This window comes from Dufourea novaeangliae, unplaced genomic scaffold, assembly GCF_001272555.1.
Source record: "Dufourea novaeangliae isolate 0120121106 unplaced genomic scaffold, ASM127255v1 scaffold109, whole genome shotgun sequence".
NCBI lineage: Eukaryota > Metazoa > Arthropoda > Insecta > Hymenoptera > Halictidae > Dufourea > Dufourea novaeangliae.
The window spans coordinates 3,873,838-3,894,639 of record NW_015373997.1 but is presented as its reverse complement, the minus strand read 5'-3'; the positions used below and the strand labels follow the sequence as shown (position 1 = coordinate 3,894,639).

The 20,802-nt window shown below is 34.9% G+C and overlaps 3 protein-coding genes across 8 annotated transcripts; 1 reads left to right on the top strand and 2 right to left on the bottom strand.

Moving 5' to 3' along the window:
• Positions 1-1,795: 1,795 nt before the first annotated feature.
• On the bottom strand, positions 1,796-9,586 carry LOC107188011 (transmembrane and coiled-coil domains protein 2). 5 transcript variants are annotated; one of them, XM_015576227.1, is made up of 12 exons: positions 9,012-9,586; positions 6,803-6,948; positions 6,311-6,509; positions 5,565-5,730; positions 5,178-5,406; positions 4,735-4,779; positions 4,354-4,436; positions 3,944-3,952; positions 3,003-3,331; positions 2,513-2,913; positions 2,099-2,259; positions 1,796-1,912 (listed from the first exon to the last, which is right to left on the bottom strand). In XM_015576227.1, the coding sequence occupies exons 1-11, from the start codon at positions 9,057-9,059 to the stop codon at positions 2,103-2,105; spliced, it is 1,812 nt and encodes a 603-aa protein (XP_015431713.1). In that variant the 5' UTR covers positions 9,060-9,586; the 3' UTR covers positions 1,796-1,912; positions 2,099-2,102. The 5 variants fall into 5 exon arrangements, with proteins under 5 accessions (XP_015431713.1, XP_015431715.1, XP_015431714.1 ...); XM_015576229.1 differs by having other exon boundaries at positions 2,099-2,229; XM_015576228.1 differs by lacking the exon at positions 3,944-3,952.
• Positions 9,587-10,773: 1,187 nt separating this feature from the next.
• Positions 10,774-11,408, bottom strand: LOC107188037 (GSK3-beta interaction protein). 2 transcript variants are annotated; one of them, XM_015576261.1, is made up of 2 exons: positions 11,027-11,408; positions 10,774-10,966 (listed from the first exon to the last, which is right to left on the bottom strand). In XM_015576261.1, the coding sequence occupies exons 1-2, from the start codon at positions 11,142-11,144 to the stop codon at positions 10,791-10,793; spliced, it is 294 nt and encodes a 97-aa protein (XP_015431747.1). In that variant the 5' UTR covers positions 11,145-11,408; the 3' UTR covers positions 10,774-10,790. The 2 variants fall into 2 exon arrangements, with proteins under 2 accessions (XP_015431747.1, XP_015431746.1); XM_015576260.1 differs by having other exon boundaries at positions 10,774-11,408.
• A 2,187-nt stretch (positions 11,409-13,595) lies between these two features.
• LOC107188051 (F-box only protein 39-like) lies at positions 13,596-18,566 on the top strand. The gene is made up of 7 exons (XM_015576283.1): positions 13,596-13,787; positions 14,261-14,493; positions 15,271-15,435; positions 16,301-16,527; positions 17,525-17,683; positions 18,157-18,321; positions 18,415-18,566. Exons 1-7 carry the CDS (start codon positions 13,596-13,598, stop codon positions 18,564-18,566), a joined length of 1,293 nt encoding a protein of 430 aa, XP_015431769.1.
• Positions 18,567-20,802: the final 2,236 nt, after the last annotated feature.

Here is a 20,802-nt window from a genome sequence, read left to right as displayed (position 1 = left end):
CTTAACATAAATTATAAATTAATTGTTTACAAAACGTAAATAGGACTTTGTATATATATATATGTATGTTTGTGTATAGTAAGCAATAAAAAAGGAATCAACTGTTTTCGGGAAAGTACGTTTTTTTTTGTTTACTTCGCTCGTCACATATTCATGAAGAGTACCCATAATAGTGGGTTGTGAAACTTTGCGTTTACTGATACTGTGCTTAGCAATAAAGCTATGAAGGTGAAAATTAGGAAACTTAATAAAAAATAAACTATGTTTTACTATTAAATAGGGACGATATGATAAAAAGAATTACGTAGACCAATATTTTATTTTATACACTCACAGATTTGAGCACCTCTATGTTTAATGTGAGAATCTTTTTTTTTCTCTTCCCATTATAATTTTACGATTGTTGTTCCGTCTTTTTGTTTTGTTTTCCTTATATTGTTCTAACTGTTTTAAGATTTCCGATGATTAGCAACGTAAAATTGCCACGAATATTAAATTATTCACAATTGTAACAGCGATGTAGTCCATCAGTCTTTCTCTCATTTCAATATCTGTCATGGTTCATTTCTTTATATTCATATTATTATATGTATGCGTAGTTGTGTCTGTGGTGGTTTGAAGCACTCATGAGACTAAAAAGCTTGATCCGTTTACTCACGACCAAGTATCACTTTTATATCATGCACAAAGTGAATTATAATTACATAGTAAGAGGAAGGGAGCGTGTTGGTCCTCTTTTGATATTCGCTGTTATATATACATATACACTTTTTATTCATACTCCGAGAAGTTTCGCTTTTTAAACTCTCATGAATGTAGATTACGTTTGTGAATGATATATAAAGATAATTAGAAATACTGTAATCTCTACGATTTATCGAGTTGATCATCTTACGTCGACACTAAAAAATACATCATGCTACTTCTATAAAGTTTGAGGTGAGAATGTACTTACATAATGATATATAAAGATAATTAGAAATACTGTAATCTCTACGATTTATCGAGTTGATCATCTTACCGTCGACACTAAAAAATACATCATGCTACTTCTATAAAGTTTGAGGTGAGGATGTACTTACGCAGTATGCAAGTATCCCTCTGTTTCCTTAATTTACATTATTGTTTAACAATTGGACGATATTAATTATAAATGTTTGCTTTAGAATCGTGTATCTTGTAAATGACTCGCTTTCATTGAAATATCAAACGTATTAATTTTAATTCCAATAATGGTACCACCCACAGACACTGATGATAAAATATTTCCTCGTCTAGCTTTTAGTCAGTGCCGACACATTAGTCAGTAATTTCTTCTAATTTTATATTAATCAATGACTTATGGAAAAGTGATCGTGATCATTACCCGACGTCACTTTATCAGAGTAAATTCTTCTAACAATGTGCCGTATGTATTTAAGCAATATCAGTGTACAGCGTTCTAATTTTTGTTCCGTTTATGTTCCATAACAGTTATTTTATTTTGATATAATGTATAATCACTTTTTCACTACTTGTACGCAGTTGATCGCATTTCTTTTAAACATAAACTCTTCAGACAGATACAAGAAAATTGAACATAAATTTATAAAGGGTAAAAGACACTTTCACATTTATAGTTTTTAGAAAATCTCTTTTTCCCTAAGCGAAACATTTTTGCACAGCAAAATATGTTTTCTTTCTTTTTGTTTATCGTAATTCTGTCAATGGTATCAAATAGACTTCATCACTCATCTGATTTAATACGGTAACGGTGAATATGATCGAATTCAAGGTACAAATAAAGTTGTCTCTGCGCATATACCTACTATTATTGCTCCAAAACTACAGCACTGATAAACGGATCCAAAATGTTGATCATTGTGTACAACTTTTCTTCATCACAGGGTATAGTAAATTTAAGTATACCACCCTAAAATAAGTCTCATGTATTCGTTATACATCGAAACTGAAGTCGATCGGATTTAATTGAAATTTAAATTAAAATCGAACCGCTCGAAGGTATCGGTGATATGTGTCATACTTCTATATTTCTCATAAAATTACTTCACGTTTTGTTTCTTTCCGCAAACTATTAACACGATGATAATTTACTTACGATGCTACTTAACGGCGAGCGTCTGTTTAAGATGGCGCATGAGGTGACTGCCAACGTCGTGTACCTCAGGCCATTGTTTGAGCACGAACACAATGCCCAATACAACAAGCGTTGTCGTTAATATGCGCACCCTGCACATGAAACAATGAGGCTTAGTACAGCTGCAACAGAGATGCGAAAACAAAATAAAGCAATGAGTGTGCGAACATAAAATCAGATGACATTGTAACGGGAGGAAGAATTATGAATGAATATGCATATGAGAATGGAAATCAAGAGTAGCAATGATATAAGAAGAATAATCACGTTTTATGATTCAGTGAATTAATAACATGTAATATTACTCGTTCCAATATCCCCTAATGTAACTGAAAAAAAAAAAACGATTATTTGTAGCAAGATGTATAGCTGTACCTGGTCCTTAGAAAAGGCATCATTATACCAGCACCCGTTGCAACAAGAAGTAGAATAACTTGCAACACTGTTAACACTACATTTATGAGTTTTACAACCAACGCCCTCGCATTGCTATTATCTAAGCCCTCCAGGGTGACATACTGTTGGTGCTGTTGCTGCTGGTGTTCCATTTTACAAATTTTCGTTTGACAACTCTCCAACATTTCGTGTATGTCCCTTAACCGGTCCTCGCTTTGGTATTGCACTTTTTCTTCCATATCCGTTATGGTTTGTTTCAAATTTTCTACTTCGTTCTGATGCAATTCAGTTAGATCGTTGATTTGTTCTTCTAGACGTTCGCTTCGGAAACGTTCTTCTTGTAATGAATGGGATAGAAATGACACCTCTTGTTGTAACGTCTAAAATTATTTAATAATGTAAGTAACCATGTGGCTTGTCGAAGCATCTTTGTAAATTCTTTAATGTTTCCGATATTCCGAACACAGACCTTCAAGCTTTCTAATTTTTCCCTCATCCTATCCAGATTTTCTCTGTGTTCTTGTAATTCCGAGAATATAGATTTCAGACTAAGCGCAGCGTTATTACTGTGACACGCGTGTGCTTGTCCTCTACTACCAGGTCCGCTTTCACTCGTGACACTAGAGCACTCTGAACCTTCTTCGGATGGAAATTTCATTGCTGTCGCGCTGTGAGTTGATCCCAAACTACATCCACCGGGAAGCGTGGCCGAGCCATGGTGTGCTTTTTCATCTTCAACACTAGCGTTATCCCCATTACCTGCACGCGGTGTATCGTTTACATAAAAAGTCGAGCCATCTGCAGAGACATAGACGTCGCAAGTTAGAATGTTATCCAATACCAAATTATTCGTCTTTATTAACAACTACAGTAGTGCCTAGTTTAGGTCGTTGTAATGAAATGTTCTTATCATCCTACGTGATCGAACAATTTTTTAAATTATTAGTATCGTGACTACTGAAAATTTTGGAATGGTTTCTCTAGTGTATGTATGTATAACGTCAATTTTAGAATTTTTCAATACAGAAATTGGTTTTCCAGTGTAGATAAATGTATTGGATAACTAACTTTGAAGAAAAGCAAATTTTTAATTTACGAAAGCCACTAAAATACAAGGCAAAATTAGTAAATAACACAGTATAGTAACGAAAACATTAAATTGATAATATATGATTGTAAAATACAACACTCTGATATGGAAACTGCTGTGTAGTTTAAGTGTGTATGTGAGCAGAATTGGTTTTCCAGTCATGTGAAAATTCAGATAACTAAGTTTCCAGGAAAAGTACAACATGTATTGTGCGTACACCGAAGAACAGAATATTTATAAAGTATGTAACGGAAGAAACATAATACAATACAGATATATGTGCAAGAGAGTAGAATAATTTGAGCCAAAATATTACTTACTACTTTCAACTGCCACGAGAGCACAAAAAAATTAAATGGTATTTATCCATCAATTATTGGTAAAGAAGCCGTTAAGATGAAACTGATATACTTTACAGTTAGTGTGTATGTGTGTGTGTGTGTGTATACATCTATATATTTTACATGTTACTGATAAGTATATGATTTATTTGGTTATCATTTCCTTGATAAGTATAGTAAATAAACAAAAATGTGCTTACTATTGCATGTAAGACTGAAGTTTGTTAGCATAAAGCAAGTTGTGCTAGTGATAGTGCTTTTTAAAACACAAAACGTTAATACAGTTTTTTTTTAATAAATTTTATTTGTAAATTAAATAGTCAAATTAGAATTTCGAAGTTCACAATCCATGTTAGTTAACCGAAATATTTATAGTAAAAATTACTCACGTGATAGTGTATTTATATTGTCAGCACTGCCAAATTTGTTCTTTATTAAGTGTGCGAATTCCCTTGGTTTCGACATAACACTCCTAAAACATTCATACAATACAGAAATCGTAATGAGAATAAGAAAATAAACATAAGTTAATTTTGTTTCTTAAATATTATATACTGTAGTTTAAATACTAGCCTATTCATAATCCTAATTACATAATACTAATACAGAGGTACATAAGATATGGTTACAGCACAACTTTCATAAATACTTTGACTATTGACATTGTAAAATTCTAATTTTTTTACGAATAGATTTACGAATAGCGCACGCTGTATGGAGGAATAATCAAGCAGCATTATTCCGAAATCTATTTTCATATCAACACTCACCCTGAAAAACCAGTGATTCCATCCCTAATATTGCCACCCACATTTCTGGAAGTGAGTCTTAAATTAGATGAAGAAATCATTCTCTATATTTAGCAGAATAAAAATCGAATTAAAAGACAAAAAGAATTTATATCACTTTAGTAAGTTTCCCTGTATGAAATGCAGCATTAAAGTATCTACTATTAAATATTATCAATTAAACGATTAATATAAACATACGAAATAGCGGTTTGTACAAATACTTATGGTCTGTTCTAATCTATATGTCAATTATACTATCAACAAACATTGGCATTAGCATCTAAATTTAGTATCAATTGTATAGTATCCAATGAATTAAATAAAGAAATATACGTATATGAGCTCTCATGAATACATTACTACTGTACTGGTGCAATTACATGACTACATATACTGTTTAAAAAAAAAAGGAATCTGCTTACTTAAGCCCTTGTCCCATATCACGAAGCACTTCCCTAGGTTGTCTATGACTTGCAGGTGCTCCATTTAATTCGTAATTTTTTAATTTTTTCGTATAACTATCCAATTTCTTTTGGAGTTGAGAAATACTGTGCGCTGATTTTTGATTCTTTTTTTCAAATACTGCCTTGATTCGGTTAAGCTGCTGCTTATCAGCATTGGCAGCTAATTTTAAATATTCATTGACATTTTCTAAAAGACAAATACATGTTATTGAATATTTGATTCGTGAAACAGATTTTTGGAAACACAGAAGTTGTATATTATCATAGTTTGAAAGTTATTCTAATGCTCTGGTTTGTGCTCAATATCTGCACTATACTGATTAACTGTTTATTGCTGAAAATTACCATCACGTGTGGTTTGTTCTATTCTTATCAGCTCTCGTGTTTTAGCAATTTTATTTTGGATGTGCTCAATAGCTTGACAAACACGAGCGGAACTAGCATCAACATCGTCAGTTATTAATTCGGAGGAGCCATTTGATAGGAACGATTGTGTTGCATGATACTGTTCCTATAAATAAAATTAATTTTATATTAACATAAGTATACTTAATTCACATATAACAAATGTAACGTTGAACACTGTAAAGTAAGTTATAACTAACAAAACACATTTCTATGGCTACAACAATGAACGACAGTTAAGAGTTCATGATGGCACTCTGAAGTCTCGAAGAATGAATTCTCCAGCTTCAAACCCACTTAGAACATTATGCAAATAGCTGTTTCATTTCTTAACCTATAACCCTGATTATACAGTTCTGGTTGATGACCTTGCATTACAGTGTAATTGTCGCTACATGCACAACAGCATAGTATTACATAAGCAACTTTATAGAAGGATACATAATGGTGTTGGACATTGGAACAAATATGCCCATGATTTATATTATTAATATCATATTGTTAAACATATAATGTTAAAATATTAAACTTATAAAAATATTTCTGTTATTAGAATGGCATTAAATTCACATTTCAGTCTGATGAGCTCATTATTTAAGAGAAAGGATTGTTAAATACACAAAATATCGAACAGCTCTAAGGTTTCTACAAAACTAATATTATTTTACAATAAACTGATTACATACTCCTTCATCATCAGTTGGCGGGTGAATATTTGGCACAAACTCATCTGGTTCGGCAGTGATTAAATTGGTATTTGATTCATCCATAGCATCTCCTATTCGAATCACAGTCCCTGGTGATTTTTGCCTACTACCTTTCATGGTGATACTACCTCCACCACCACTACTTCCACTGCCTGTACTGCCCTCCCCTGTTTGGGATCTGCAAAGTCAAATTTAATTGTACACCAATCTTCTTTTATATATCTTTTGATTTGTATTGTTTTAAGTATTAAAAATAATAATATGTAAAAGTAACATTAACTTATATTGTATTACTAGATACATTATGTGAAAAAGCATGTTTTTTTTTTATTTTTATGTAAAAATTTTTATGTTTTTTAGCTCTTTATTTTTATGTAAAATACTATGAAAGAAAAATAAATAGTTTTAATTTTAATGTATGCTCTAAATGTGAATGTTTAGATGGTATATTTAAAAAGAATGAAATCTTACAGTGAAGCATTACGTGCTTTTGGTGGATGATCCAAAGTAGCTGACAACTGTTGAGGGGAGGTCAATGTATTTCCTCTGTTGGGTGATGTACTGCGTGAACTATTCTTACTCGATGTGGTTACCATCAAACTAGCCATTCCTTTTTTCTGAAAAAATTTTTGTCTGACTACTGGAACAACAAAAACTGAGATATTTCTATATGTATCATTCTTCTATTCTAAATGCTTTATTTTTTTTAAATGCTTAGATTGTTAGTTAGTTAGGTATAAATAACAACCCCTTTCACGTCTATTATGAAGTGTGAGATATAAAAGACTGAATAAATTAAATTCAATTATGACACTATTTGATGCAGTATACCGTATCATAAATTTATTTGTCAGAACAATACTTTTCATCATTTATTATCAACATTAAACTGAATGCTTTTTCGTAACTGATATAATTACATGAAAAATCTAACTGACTACTTATTGTTCAGTTAGAAAATTATTAATTATATATTGTTAAAAATAAAATTCATGGTCCATTTCTTAACCATATCCATCATAACTATGAATTTATAAATAATTGAAAGTATACATATAAGTACTAGAAGTAAGAAGTGCTTCTATAGCTATAGAACAAATAGTGTCATTCCGCTTGCCTTCCATACATCTATTTTAAGCTACAATTTTCTCTAAGGGTGATATTATCTAATCTATTCTGTATATATGTATGGATTATGCTTCTTATCCAAAAATAGTACATAGAATATTCAGTCTGAAAAATACTGTGAATACATTCTTTTTAATAAAACATGCACAATGTTTAGTAACACAAAATTGCATCTTTTAATAAAAGTGTTTATTGAACCATTTCTATAATTACAACAGTGTAATGTAATAGATTCATATCTAACATAATATCCACATCCATAAACACTAAAATACAAATTTATTAATTTTGTAACCCTATAACGCCGAATGCGAGGTTTTCGTAACGTTTGGTTATAACGTATATAATGCAGAAAGTATTGTAGAATGTTTATGAAGTTTACATTTTTTATTTATATTTTTTTTTAGACCGGTTACCAGTCGTTTTGGCGGCGAGTAGTTAAAACGAACGGTTTTTACGAAAGAACTTTTTAAAAAGAAACGGGTTCTTAAGATAAAATTCAGTTGTTATAGGGTGAAAATTAATGTCTTGGAAATTGTTCTTTCTGTACATTAATTAATAAATAAATCATTCAATCAAGAAATATATTGTACCATTAATAGAATGTCTGAGAAAGAATACAAGATGTTTGTTTCACATTCTATCTCCTTTAACTCAATCTTTTAACTGATGAATCATTCTGATTATCATAATTAGACCATCAGCATTGCTCCTGAACTGTGGCTATTACATTACACGGTGAATGGTGAATATAAAAATATATAAAATTGTAATTTGTAAATATTCAGCATTTTAAAAAACGAAAACAATAAGTACATAAATATTTACACTCATTAAAACCATTCAGACCATAATAAGTGTATATAAATCAGTAATGTTATATTCATATTTTGTAATATATGTCACGAAACTACTTTTTCTAAACGCGTTAACAAACTTATTCAGTTACATACAAAACGTCCGTCACGGGGCAAAACATAAATACGAAAAGATATGTGTAGACGATCTAGGTACCTAAATACACAATTCACTGATGCTGTCGAAAATATGCAATGCAAATGTAATGGATACGCGTAAAACGTCTAAAAGTTATTGAAACAAATTCCGTTATTGTATAATTCTTATGTAAACAAAGTATTTGTAACGGAAATAACGTTATTTCGTTCAGTTACAAAATATGTAAAAAAAAAACCGTGAAACCCTCATAGAATAGCAATATTTGAAACGAGGAAGTATTAGCGAAAGAAAAACATGTTTTCGCGGCAAAAGAAACAGCAATAACGAGGACATTTCAAATACGTATCCATGGATGCATATCGGGCGAGGAGTGACGATTTCAGCAGCCTGCGATATTATGTTACTATCCGCGACGTTTCTGCACATACGATATCGCTCGCAATTATATAGGTTTAAAGGAGATATAGGAACTGACTGTCTCACCCCCATTCGTGATAATATCACGAAGCCGCGGTACGGACGACGAATAAAAACAAACGATCTGTCATGATTTCGCGGTACTGGAATATTTAGAGAAACGTTTATGACAATTTACCTTCTTTACCGCCGGATGCACGGAGCTCGTGGTTGAAGCATGTTTCATTCGATGTTGATGTCACACGAATGCACGAAGAGGGGTCCCTTTCGCGTTACTGCGTTTTGTCCGTCGTTTCTGGTCAATCAAAGGATCGCCGTCGTTATCGTTTTTCACGGGCGTGTCATCGCTCACTGTTCGACATCGTCGCACTAGCCACTGAAACGTTAACGAGCACGGTGCACTGTGTCGTTCTCACGCACTCGACCGACGATAAACTCATTCAGAAACACAACGGAACGCGTACACGGTGCGACACATTCGCCGAAACCGCTTCGTTACTTCACACAACTCGACAGTGGAATACGCCAAACGGGGCATAGAGCAACGAACGCACAGGAGGGGGTAAACACAACCGATATTGCCACTTGCACCGACTGATCTTTCGATTCCTAGGGATATCTTTCTAGCAGCCTGCGATTCGTCGGTATCCCACCGCTGTACCTATTGTTCGCAGAACCATGTGAAATTTGAACACAGGACGTTCCACGATAAACACAGATTGAGAAACAGCGATGAAATAATTAATATCGTTTAGAAACTTTAAAGGATACGTTCATATTGTATAAATCATAGAATCCATTAAGATGAAAGATTTTCATTGTCATGTTTTCAAGGTTATGTGTAGGTCACCTTGGTTATCTCTTAATGAAAATGAAAAATGACTAATTTAACGATATTTTACATGATAGTGAAACACATGAAGATGAAATTATAGCAACCAAAATTTTAATAAGAAATAAGCGTATTTGCTGACGCCACTTACGCAGACCGAGCTTTCCGTACTCTTCCTTCCACAGGTACCTGAAGCGATCCTTAATTTATGCATTCATATTGTTATTTACTTGTTTCGTAAATATCACAAGAGGTAGTTTTAGAATCGCTTCGCGTTACTGTAAAATGGGAAGTATGGAAAGCCTGGTAATAATGCGACGTGCCAGAACTCGGAAGAAGTTATATGCTTATTAACTTCTCTCTGGTCAAGAAACTTTCTTGGCATCATGTATCGGCTTACGTCAAAACATGTGAAAACTTCAGAACACTTGTTACCATGTATCTCATACGACCCTGTCCTTGCAAATTACTATTATACGTGCTCGGAAAACCTCGGCTTCCTTCGGTCTAAGCAGCCACTGTGCACGCAGAAAATTCGATCAGAAACACGATGTATTTTCTATTTTCCCACGCTTAAATTTTGAAAGAAACTCATGTATTTTTTCGCTACCATTTACAGTATGTATTCGGTCATTATTGGTAAATAATCGAATTTCCTAGGACAACAAGGACCTCGAGTTCGCTTCCGATGTTGTATAAATTTGGAGTCTGTCAAGAAGGATACTGACAGTCATAAATTCAAAAGGATATACTTAAAAATATTAATCACGTTACGTTCATCCCATGTAAAAATTATGTTATACTTATTTTCCTTCAATTTTGTCAAATTGTAACTACTGTTCGAATACCTTTGCCACAGATAATTTTATTTATTATTGGAAAAATATATTTGCTGTCAAAATCCATTGAAACTACTTAAATGATCGGACACAGTCATTATATAATTTTATGTATATTCTACTCTTCTCTTTAGACTAATTCATTATGTGACACTACAACAAACAATATATCTCCGAAAACATTTGTCCGGTACTACATATTTAAAGTTTTAATGAAATGATTGTACCAAAATTAAATCAACAATTGTAATTGAGAAGTACCATTAGAAACTTCCATTTGATTTGCTCACTGTTCGTCGCTTAATTTCTTAAGCTTGGCGAAGAGAGAACTGCCGAAAGAGCTTCGGTACTGGGGGCTGACAGAGTCTAATAAACTGTACGGCGTTTCGAAATGTTCGTTTCCCGCGTTCGAGGTATCGTCGTGCTGATTGCCAACGATGGTGAATCCAGCGGCGGACAATTCTATACAGAAATTCAATTCTTCCAACGTGGTCAAATTCAAATAGATAAACTGATTCGTACTCTGCAATTTTTCCGACAACTTGATGTCCGTTACATGTTGCTTCACGTCATTGATGACGGCTTGAGCCTCGAGCTTCCACTGTTCCTCGTCCAACACTTTATCCTCCGCCTCCTTCATTCTTTCGCGTTGGCACCGTTAACGAGCGACTTTTCATCGATGCGTGTAATATTCTCGGGGAAATTGGCACCGATACAAATCTCCTGTTCCGTAAACGTAAACTTGTTCACGTTGCACTGTGATCTCGTGCGTTCTCAACGCTCTGAAGAGGCACGTGGACAGGTTAGAATCAGGGTCAAAGACCAAGATCAAACAATTACGTAATTGGACGAAGTATTTGTTTTCTAAGACGTATACGGTGTTGCTATACGGTAGCCACTATCCGTGGTCAGTTCAGTCCTTGACATTACGTGCATTGTAAATTACGTTGCACTCTCATTTTCATGTATCCGCTCGGTGCATATGCACTGGATGCACTCCGCGTACTGACTAGGGTTACTAGGAATTCTGAGCGTGCAACTTATCGCCTCTCGCAGCGCCATCTTACAACGCACCACACTATTAAGTTTGCCGCAACGTTGAACCAATAAACAGGAAAATCTTGTTTATGCCGTCGAGGAAGCAAACTAATTAATTTAATAACGATTTAGATAATTCTTCGACTCGTTCTTAAGATTATTATATAAACTCGTTATTCGTTTTACCTTAGGTGTGCGTAAAAATATGATAGAAATATAGAGTAAATCTTGGTTTAATGAATCCTGTTGTTTACAAAGTTCGATATCGGATTGAAAATGTAACACGAATTAAACAAATGTTAATTAAGCTGTAAGAGCGATAATTTTATCCCAATTTAATAGAATACTATTAATCATTAACAACATACTTTTATATTAAAGGTCATCAAGGATTCTTACGGTAATCTGATAGTACACCACCAGCATGAAAGATCTGTTTTGCGTTTTACATCGACACCTCAAGGACAAAAGTTCCAATGCATTGCGTTCGGATATTCAAACACACGCGACGGAATACAGAACTTCTGAGTGCATACGATTACGTTGCAATTTATAAAAATTCAGTCTATCGCATCGGTTGTTACGTCCTTCATTTATGAATCACTCTAATGACTCAAACGCGTCTGATAATACCACTCCATTCATATCAGAGCGTATTTGTCCGCAAACACGTCACTCGCGATATGAACGAATTCTTTTGTATTTACGTTTCTGGCGTAACCGGACATTTGAATTGTTAATAATATTAAGTTATTGCAAGTCCGGCTTTGTTAGCAAATATTAAACGATTGCCAAAATACTTTCTTCTTCTATTTCTAATTTTTTATCGCTCTTTGGCCTATCTAGCCACTCCTATAAATTTTTGGGTATTCTTCGGGCTTCTAAACTCTGTTTCTAAACTCCCGATTGCTTTATTTAAAGACTTACAGACCTCTCTGAATTCCCTCTATATTCTACATGCAATTTACATGATTTCCCATGTAGTGCGTACTTATCTTGAACCTTTCCTGTTTTTTTCTCAAGTACCTGCTGGAATTGCAAAATCAAAGGGAAGTTACTCAAGTCGCAATATGGGTATCTCAATCTTAGGTCCCTAGTTTTATTGTTCAGTCAGAGTAATCTCTGTGTGTTTTTCCAGGCCGTAGTTTGACGATGGAAACATCGAGTTCAAGGGTACAGTACATTCAAGTAATACAGCTGGACGATTCGGTGATACGTCTCCCGCCATTTTTGTATCAGAAGATAGAAGACTTTCCTTTATTCTGTTACAGTAGCTAAATCAGGTAGAACATTCGAATATTTTCCCAACAAGAACAGGCTAGGATAATATATTATTTTCAGTGACTACAGATGTAATAAGACTACGGATGCCATTGTTATCGTGCGGTCATGGATTTTTGGGGCCTGATGACCCCAGGGTGAAGGTAGGTCTCTATCACCACAGACGAGATTCTTGTCTGTGTTATCACACACACATCTGTATGTATCCTACATGTATGCTGCAATGTTTCACATTCTTATGGTAAGATAGACCAAATGGTGCTCGTTCTTGAGGCACAGATTCATGACCCCTCGACAACAATGGCACCCGTAGTCTTATTATATCTATAGTCACTGTCATCGTCAATGTACACCCACGAGCAAAGTCGGCATCCGTTGGGGGAAAAGCGGCGTAGAAGAAAAGTCTTGGTAAATTTATTCCAGGCAGTGAAATAAATGTTAAGTCGAATGTTAATTTGGCATGAATTCCAATAATTCCCAATACCAAGTAGTAGGAGGCCCTTTCCTTACGTTATTTTTTTCCCTAGTGGAAGCCGAGTTTGCTCGTGGGTATACTCTTCTGTATTCACGAGGATGCAGAAATTAGAAATAATTGGAAGTTCGTTTTGAACAGTACTTCATGTTCCTGGTTCCGTGTGAACTGCGCAGCCGATCGTGAGCTTCGGATGACGATCGACTCGATACCAGCGAGCCTGTCAAGAAAACCTGAACCAGGTTGCGACAGCTACCTCAGCCACGTAGAGATGAAGACGGGCCAAGTTGAAACTGGGAGATGTGGGATCAGCTGCCGGAGCTGATACTGACGCAGATATTCAGTCACCTCGGTCGTGGGGACCGTGCCAGCGTTGCACAAGTTTGCCAGTCATGGAACCGTGCACTCTCGTCGCCGATTCTTTGGCGTTCTGTGACAGTCCTCATCGATCGTGATCTGCGGGGTGACTTCCCATTGGTGGGAGAATTAGCCGTACGCAATAATACTCGTAAAACATGGGCGAACATTTTCCCCGATGATTCGATTTTCTATAAAATATTTCGTATTATTTCTTTCGTGCTTGCCGGAAACTTTGAGAGACAGGCTATGTTTTCTCTTTGTACAGCAAATAATTATTGTCGATTAAAATCAGTGAGGTTTGCTCGAATAAATTTCCTTACAGTATTAGGTGTACCAATTCAGTATGTTTTAAATTGTGAGGCGACATATTTGAAATTAAACGTATCTTCTCGATCTTTAGTTATGTAACAATGGTGTAGCGTGCAGGAACATCGCTGTGAGTTGAGTACAGATCCTTGAAACGAATACTGATTATGAACAATAGTGGAGTACGTATTGGTACACCTAATATATAATTTACTCTTGAATAGTTAGTTGAGAAAATGTTTATTTTTATATCTAACAATTTCTAACCGTGTTTAAGCAGAGATTTGTTAAATGCTTAGGCGAAATATGGACAACATATGCGTACCCTGGAACTCGCCTGGTCACGACCATACATTTTGCCAAGAGAGGCGCGAATCACTCGTAACATTCAAGCCGAAGCCGGGGCCGATTTCCTTACGGTTGTGCGAGCCAAGAATGTTCAATTAAAGAAACTGATACTCACCGACTGGATCTTCAGTTGCAAATGGGGGAACAGAGGCAAACTCCTCTATGCCCTCACAAACTTTTTAGGGTAATTCATCTGTATTCTCTAAATCCTCTATTTTTGAGGGATTAATGAAACGTTGAGGAGGGAAACATACGGGATCTTTTGGAATTTTATTAAGAGCCACCTATTCAGGGCGCAGGCTTTAAACGTCTTTTATTTTAAATGAAATTAACTGTATCGGAGGCACTAAGGAAGATGGTATAAAATGGCCAACCTAATAATCAGTTTGACACTTAAAATTTTAATACAATCCTTAACCAGACATGTGAATTTTTGGTGCACAAACGATCAAGTGTCGTCTGTGAGCTTCGTATTTTTAGGAATGGATAGAAAAATGAAATTTTGATAAAATTTCTTGGAAGTCGACACAAATTCAACTTAAATATTTATTATTATTTATTATTTTCGTTTATCCAGTTTTGGATTAGTTGGAATAACAGGTTTAAGGGCATGCTCGTTCTGGAATTATCAGAAAATTTATAAAAATAGCAGTCTCACAGACGACACGTGGCCGGTTAGGGGATGAAATGTTTTCGTAAATCTTAAGGAAATTACAAGAGAATAACGAGTCATCAGAAGCACCACGAACACATTGTAAAAACACTGTTTCTAGAATTTCGTAAGATTGATAGAGTTGCAAATGTTGAATCTAGAACTAAAAAGTCGGTCATTTCCTATCACGTTTCTGTAACAGAATGCGAGCTGCGCAAAACTATACGGTTTTAACTAGAAACCGTTTGCAACTTGATTAGTCTGCTACTTAATTACCCATCGCGGCACATAATCGATACGATTACGCAGATGTCAGCACAACTTGGAAACGTTGAGTTTGCTGAATGCGAATCTCGGCGTGAGCGACGTGCTGAGGCTTCTTGCAAGCGCATCCAGAGGTTGTAGCGAACATTTGGGATACTTAGATCTGCGGGGCGCATTCCGTGAATGGCAAGCTCCTCACAGCAATTCCAGGTACAGCAAGTAATTCACCTTGGACCTCTTCAATTTAATTGGATACAAGTCGTTGTATAAGACTAAAGAATACTGGCGACAGTTGTCAAGTATCGAATCTATATACAGGGTGTCGCAGCTAACTTGATCACCTCGAATAATGACTTAACGGTACGCTTTACGAAAATTTTGAAGTGTGGAACTTAAATGGCATCCAGGGGCGCATCTTATAAGTAGACTGCGGATTTTTATGCAAAATAAAAGTTTCTAAAGTAATTTATAAAGACAAGAGCAATTGTAGAAATTTATTTTCCCTCTTAAGCATCTTATTGGGTTCAGAATAAAATAGAAAATTCGTTGGATCGTATGAAAGTTTTGTTTTTTGTTGTATTTCACACAGCCCTATAAGTTACAAATGCATAAAATTCGCAGTCTACTTATAAGGTACGTGCTTTTTTTTGTGGGTGAAGGCATTTCAGAAATTTCGAGGTCACCTTGATTTTGTTAACGGAATGACCTATTTTTTTACCATAGATCGATAGAGTATCAAATTCTGAGTAAAAATGTATGGACCTTCATACGTCCTAAACCTAATGTATAAGATAGACACTTGATGCCATTTAAGTTCCACGCCTAAAAATGTTCATAAAGTGTACCGTTAAGTCATTATTCGAAGTGATCAAGTTAGATGAAACACCCTGTATAGTCATTCTAATTCAATCGATTTGCATAAAACTTTGGCACAGTGGTTGTACTAATAAGAACACGAGAATTGAGTTTAAATATTATAAGTGCTTTGAATGGATCCTTGAGAAAATCACCGTTTCTATGTTTGATAAACGAACGAATTCGTCGAATTTAACGTTACGGAAAATAAACCTTTCAGATATTTGCGGCTGCTCAGTCGGTTTCGCGCGTTAACCATTCTCAGGCTGGATTATCCAGCTTTGTCGGATCAGACTCTAAACTCCTTGGCGAACGCGGCACCAAAACTGCTGAAAACTCTGCACATATCCGTACGGGATTCCGATTCCAGGCAGCACACGATCGCGGACACCGCTTGGCACAATTTGGTCGTTGTTTGCCCCGACCTAACAGTCTCTTACACTATAGGTACAAAATAATACAGACTGACGTAAAAGTGATCACGCAATCAAACTGAGCCTCTTAATTTGATAAATGTTAACACTACGACGATTGGCTAGTTTCGCGAGTAACTTTCACCAGTGGCTAGCTGTTTTTGTTCAATTTTTAGTCTTATCAAGAATTAATAAAATATGGATTTTGTTATGTATATAAAAAGTTCAACAACTTTGTCGATCGTCATAGTGTTAATCATTCTTTTCCACAACTTCTGTTAATCGAAATGAAGAAAGTAAAGACAAAAGATAGACGGTAACATCAAAAAATTTCGATTTAACAAAAAGTATTTATATGATCATTTTCGCGTTACTCTTTTTTGGCCATTTTCTTTGATATCCCAAACTACGATTCTAGTATCATTAGTTAGTTGCATTAGGCAATTGAGATGCGATTGTTTCAAAAAATCATGTAAGAATGAACAAAAAGAATGTTCGATTTGTAGTGAGATTTTGTACCAAGGAATTGTACAAAAGAAAGTTTAGTTTAAAAAAAGAAAGTTTCATTTAGATTAAACGGTATTCTTTATCTCAGAAGATAACAGACTTCCTGGAACAGTTTCCCTAACACGTTAATCTGAATCCAAATATTTATTATAAAGTAGATAACATAAAATACTTCATTGAAGGAAGTATATCACGTTTAAACCTGAACCTTTGTATCAAACGAACTGTTTGTTTGTATACTCTGTACATTGTAAATTTTTGTCAAAAGTTACATAACTCAGGAAACATATACTTTTTGATAAAGATATTGAGAAAATTCTTGCTTAAACTAAAAATAAATTATTATCAAAAGTTTTATGCATGTAATTAGACGAACTTGAATCGGTTCACTTTTATTGCCAAACACAAATACAGCCTGAAGTATTAGAAAAAATCGCATCGATTGGTATTTACTTTAATTGTATCTATAGATAAAAATAAGTCTGATTCTATAAATCATTTAGTTTTTTAAGTTTGATTTCTAGTTAATATCTCCCATTACGAAGATATGTGCTATTTGCTGTTGCCCAGCGTACCCTTGGCTAGATTTCAAATGTTCAGCGGACACGTGTGGGATCAGAGCAGATCTCGTAACTTCAGGAGCACCGTTGGACTGCTTATTACCCATTACACCAACACGTTAGGTACAATGACATCTTGTAAATTTTATTCGTTACCTTGGAGTATACCCTGATACGATTTTCATAGGCGCTGTGCTTCACAAAAGGGTGATACATGAGAATTGTTACTAGAACAAGAGAAAAATTATTTTTCTTTGTGGTAGTGTTGAACAACTATTTCAGATATTTAATTTCAGTAATGTTCTAGAATCTTTTGATACTCGTCATCCCCTGTATTTTAAATCAGACTTCATTTAAAAAGTGCTGGTTTTAATCGTAGACATTATGTACAAGAAGGTCTATGATCGGGACGAACGACTTTTGTATTAAACTTATTTAAAATATATTACATTGTCTCTATAATATTATTAAAGATTCATATGTTCTTTTACTTTCGTTAAACAAATATTCAAACAATGTGAAAAAGTGTGAATTATTCATTGGTATATCTTGTATATAATTATGAATTCTTGAAATATTTCTCTGAATTGTCCTAGCGGAAGTGATGTTACAACTGAGAAATAATCGGGAAATGCTTGATGATCTACTGATCTGTATGGTGGTTCGTTGCAAACAGTTGACAAGATTGCAATACGACGGTATAATAAGAAGTCTCGATACCTTGCGGGATATCTGTCAGCTTCAAGCTGAAAGCAAAACTCGTGAGTAGGAAATATTTATTTCCACCTGGTGAATAAATATTTACATTTTTAACGGTAATGTTCATTCTGTAATTTTGTGGAAATTCATGATAGGTTTTCGCACAATTCACGTGAAACCACGCAACGTTAACGCACGGAACCGAGCCATCCTGAATGACATCAATTACCATTACGATCACAAGATGGCGGATCAAGAAGTAGATTTCCGTATTGAGGATCCAGCTTCGGTTTTAGTGTTCTACTAATGTTTTTTTGAAGATCGTTCTGGCTGTCGACCACCGGTATCAATCCCACTGGCGTCTCTCGATATTACGGACAGAGAATAAAAACAATATCTACCCATCATTCATGGAATAATTGCTTATTTTTGTTGATTGTACATTATTATTTTTATAATTTCGACATTTTATCGTTTGTTAAGTATTCTTATACAACATAAAGCATTTTTTTTCAAGAGATGAGGTTTGTTCATTCTTTTTTGTAATACTTTGGGAATCGAATAGTTCAATGAAAACATAGAAGTTATGTCACGAAGCATAAATTAACATAGTAAACTGACAGTATTGTGAAATTATAATACTTTTTCTTTATTCGATAAAAAAATGATTGACAATCGTATTGGTATTATTTTCGTAACAATAAATACGAAATTCTAAAATAGCTCCACATAACAATTTATACAAATATTTAGAAGCTTTAAATAATCATCTAAAAGCTGTTACGGTTAATAGTACTGTTCTGTTTCATGGAAACTTTTATTCTTCGTTTCGTTAATTGCTACAGGCAGTGTTCGATGAGCATTTAGTTTTAAGAATATTAATTCTAAACTGTATATATATATACGAAAGAGTATAAACAACAGTGTATAAAAAAGTAAAAAATCTATATTATTAGATTATCACATTACGTTATAAATATTATTCTTGAAACTTTTATCTAATTCAAGAATAGTGAATGTTTGACTTAATGTATATTGAATACGTCTTGATATCTAATCAGAAATTCTTATCGTTTTAAGATTCCTCAAACTTTTGTTGACGTGAAATGGAACAAGTCTTTTTTTAAACGAAGGCTTTTATACACTAATCTATTCTAAATGAAAAAAATATCATCCTATAATTACGATGAGATTGTCTGGAGAAGAATATTAACACTAACCGTATCGACCGCCGGTCAAATGACCGGTTTTACATACGGTACAAATAAGTATATAAAAGTCTCGGTACGGTTAGTGTTAAACATTATCTTCTACGATTGCGAAAGGGTACAATGATGTATAACTAAATTTACAGGGGTCTACAACTGAACACGAATTTAAAGGATGGTTTTGTGATTGCAAGTATAAACGTAAATTGTATATAACTGATACAAAAATAGACAAGTTCCTCTTACCTCTCGTGTATATAGAATATTCAGTAAATTGCGAAACAAACGAAGAGCACATAAACAGTTTTAATTTTAATTATAAATTTAATTTTAAATGTTTTTCCATTTCAATATTTCTAATTAGTTTAAAATATTGATCGTTCAAATAAAATTGATAAAATTGATAAAAAGCATAAGCAAACGCATGAGCTACCTTAAGTGGTTAAAAATGGCAGTTTTGATCTGTTTCCCGGTTCCACCCCCAACTTACTGAACACTTTGTATACACCCCTAACTAACAATACTTGGAGTACTAATTTCTTACACCTCACCACGGAAGTTTGTCAGCCCTGAATGCATCTTGGCTACCCTTGTCATCCCGTTCAGCGACAAGATTTCATATGAGTATTCAAAACGGTCCTGGTCACGAACCCTTTACCGCACCGCGAGCAAACGTATGGCCGTTCGCCGGTGTGGTAGCGTTTGTGGACCACCAACGTGGACCTCTGAGTGAACGCTTTGCCGCACTGATCGCACGAGTACTTCCGTTCGCCAGTGTGCGTGACGTTATGGGTGCGTAACAGGGTCTCGCATGCGAAACACTTACCGCAGATCTCGCAGGTGTACGGTTTCTCGCCTGTGTGCGATCGATTGTGGATCTCCAGGCCCTTCGCGGTTTTCAGTTCCTTGCCGCAAAGGGCGCACAGATAACGACGCCTCTCGTAGGTCGGTGTATCGCCGTGAGCCTTCACCTTGTGCTGCTTCAACACGGACTTGTATTTGTATACTTTACCGCACACGTCGCACTTGTGCATCGACGACTGCTGATCCCCTTCATCCAGCTTCTCCTGCACCAACGCCGCGGGGTCGTAGTGATAAAGGCGATTGTGCTCCTTCAAACTGGATCAATGTGATTTAATACTTCGACTTTTTTTACAACTGGACCGCAGATATTATGGACTTATTGCGTGAATAATTGTATAACACTCAGTACTATTTGGAAAATTCAATGAATGTGTACGAGTAGTGTTTTTTGAAAGCGGTATAAGTTCATTTTGAAAAGAATAAGTGAAAGCTATTTTTAGCTACGTGTCAGAGATGGATATCCTCTTTTTG

Bases quoted from the DNA above. Each gene is read 5' to 3' on its own strand.
- LOC107188011 (XM_015576227.1), bottom strand. From the start codon at position 9,059: ATGAAACATGCTTCAACCACGAGCTCCGTGCATCCGGCGGTAAAGAAG. The intron at 6,510-6,802 runs GTAAGATTTCAT...TTGACTTTGCAG, and splicing joins AAAGCACGTAATGCTTCACT to ATCCCAAACAGGGGAGGGCA. The intron at 5,731-6,310 runs GTATGTAATCAG...TTTTATTTATAG, and splicing joins CGCCAACTGATGATGAAGGA to GAACAGTATCATGCAACACA.
- LOC107188037 (XM_015576260.1), bottom strand. From the start codon at position 11,144: ATGAAGGAGGCGGAGGATAAAGTGTTGGACGAGGAACAGTGGAAGCTC.
- LOC107188051 (XM_015576283.1), top strand. From the start codon at position 13,596: ATGTGGGATCAGCTGCCGGAGCTGATACTGACGCAGATATTCAGTCAC. The intron at 16,528-17,524 runs GTACAAAATAAT...TTTGATTTCTAG, and splicing joins AACAGTCTCTTACACTATAG to TTAATATCTCCCATTACGAA. The intron at 18,322-18,414 runs GTGAGTAGGAAA...AATTCATGATAG, and splicing joins TCAAGCTGAAAGCAAAACTC to GTTTTCGCACAATTCACGTG.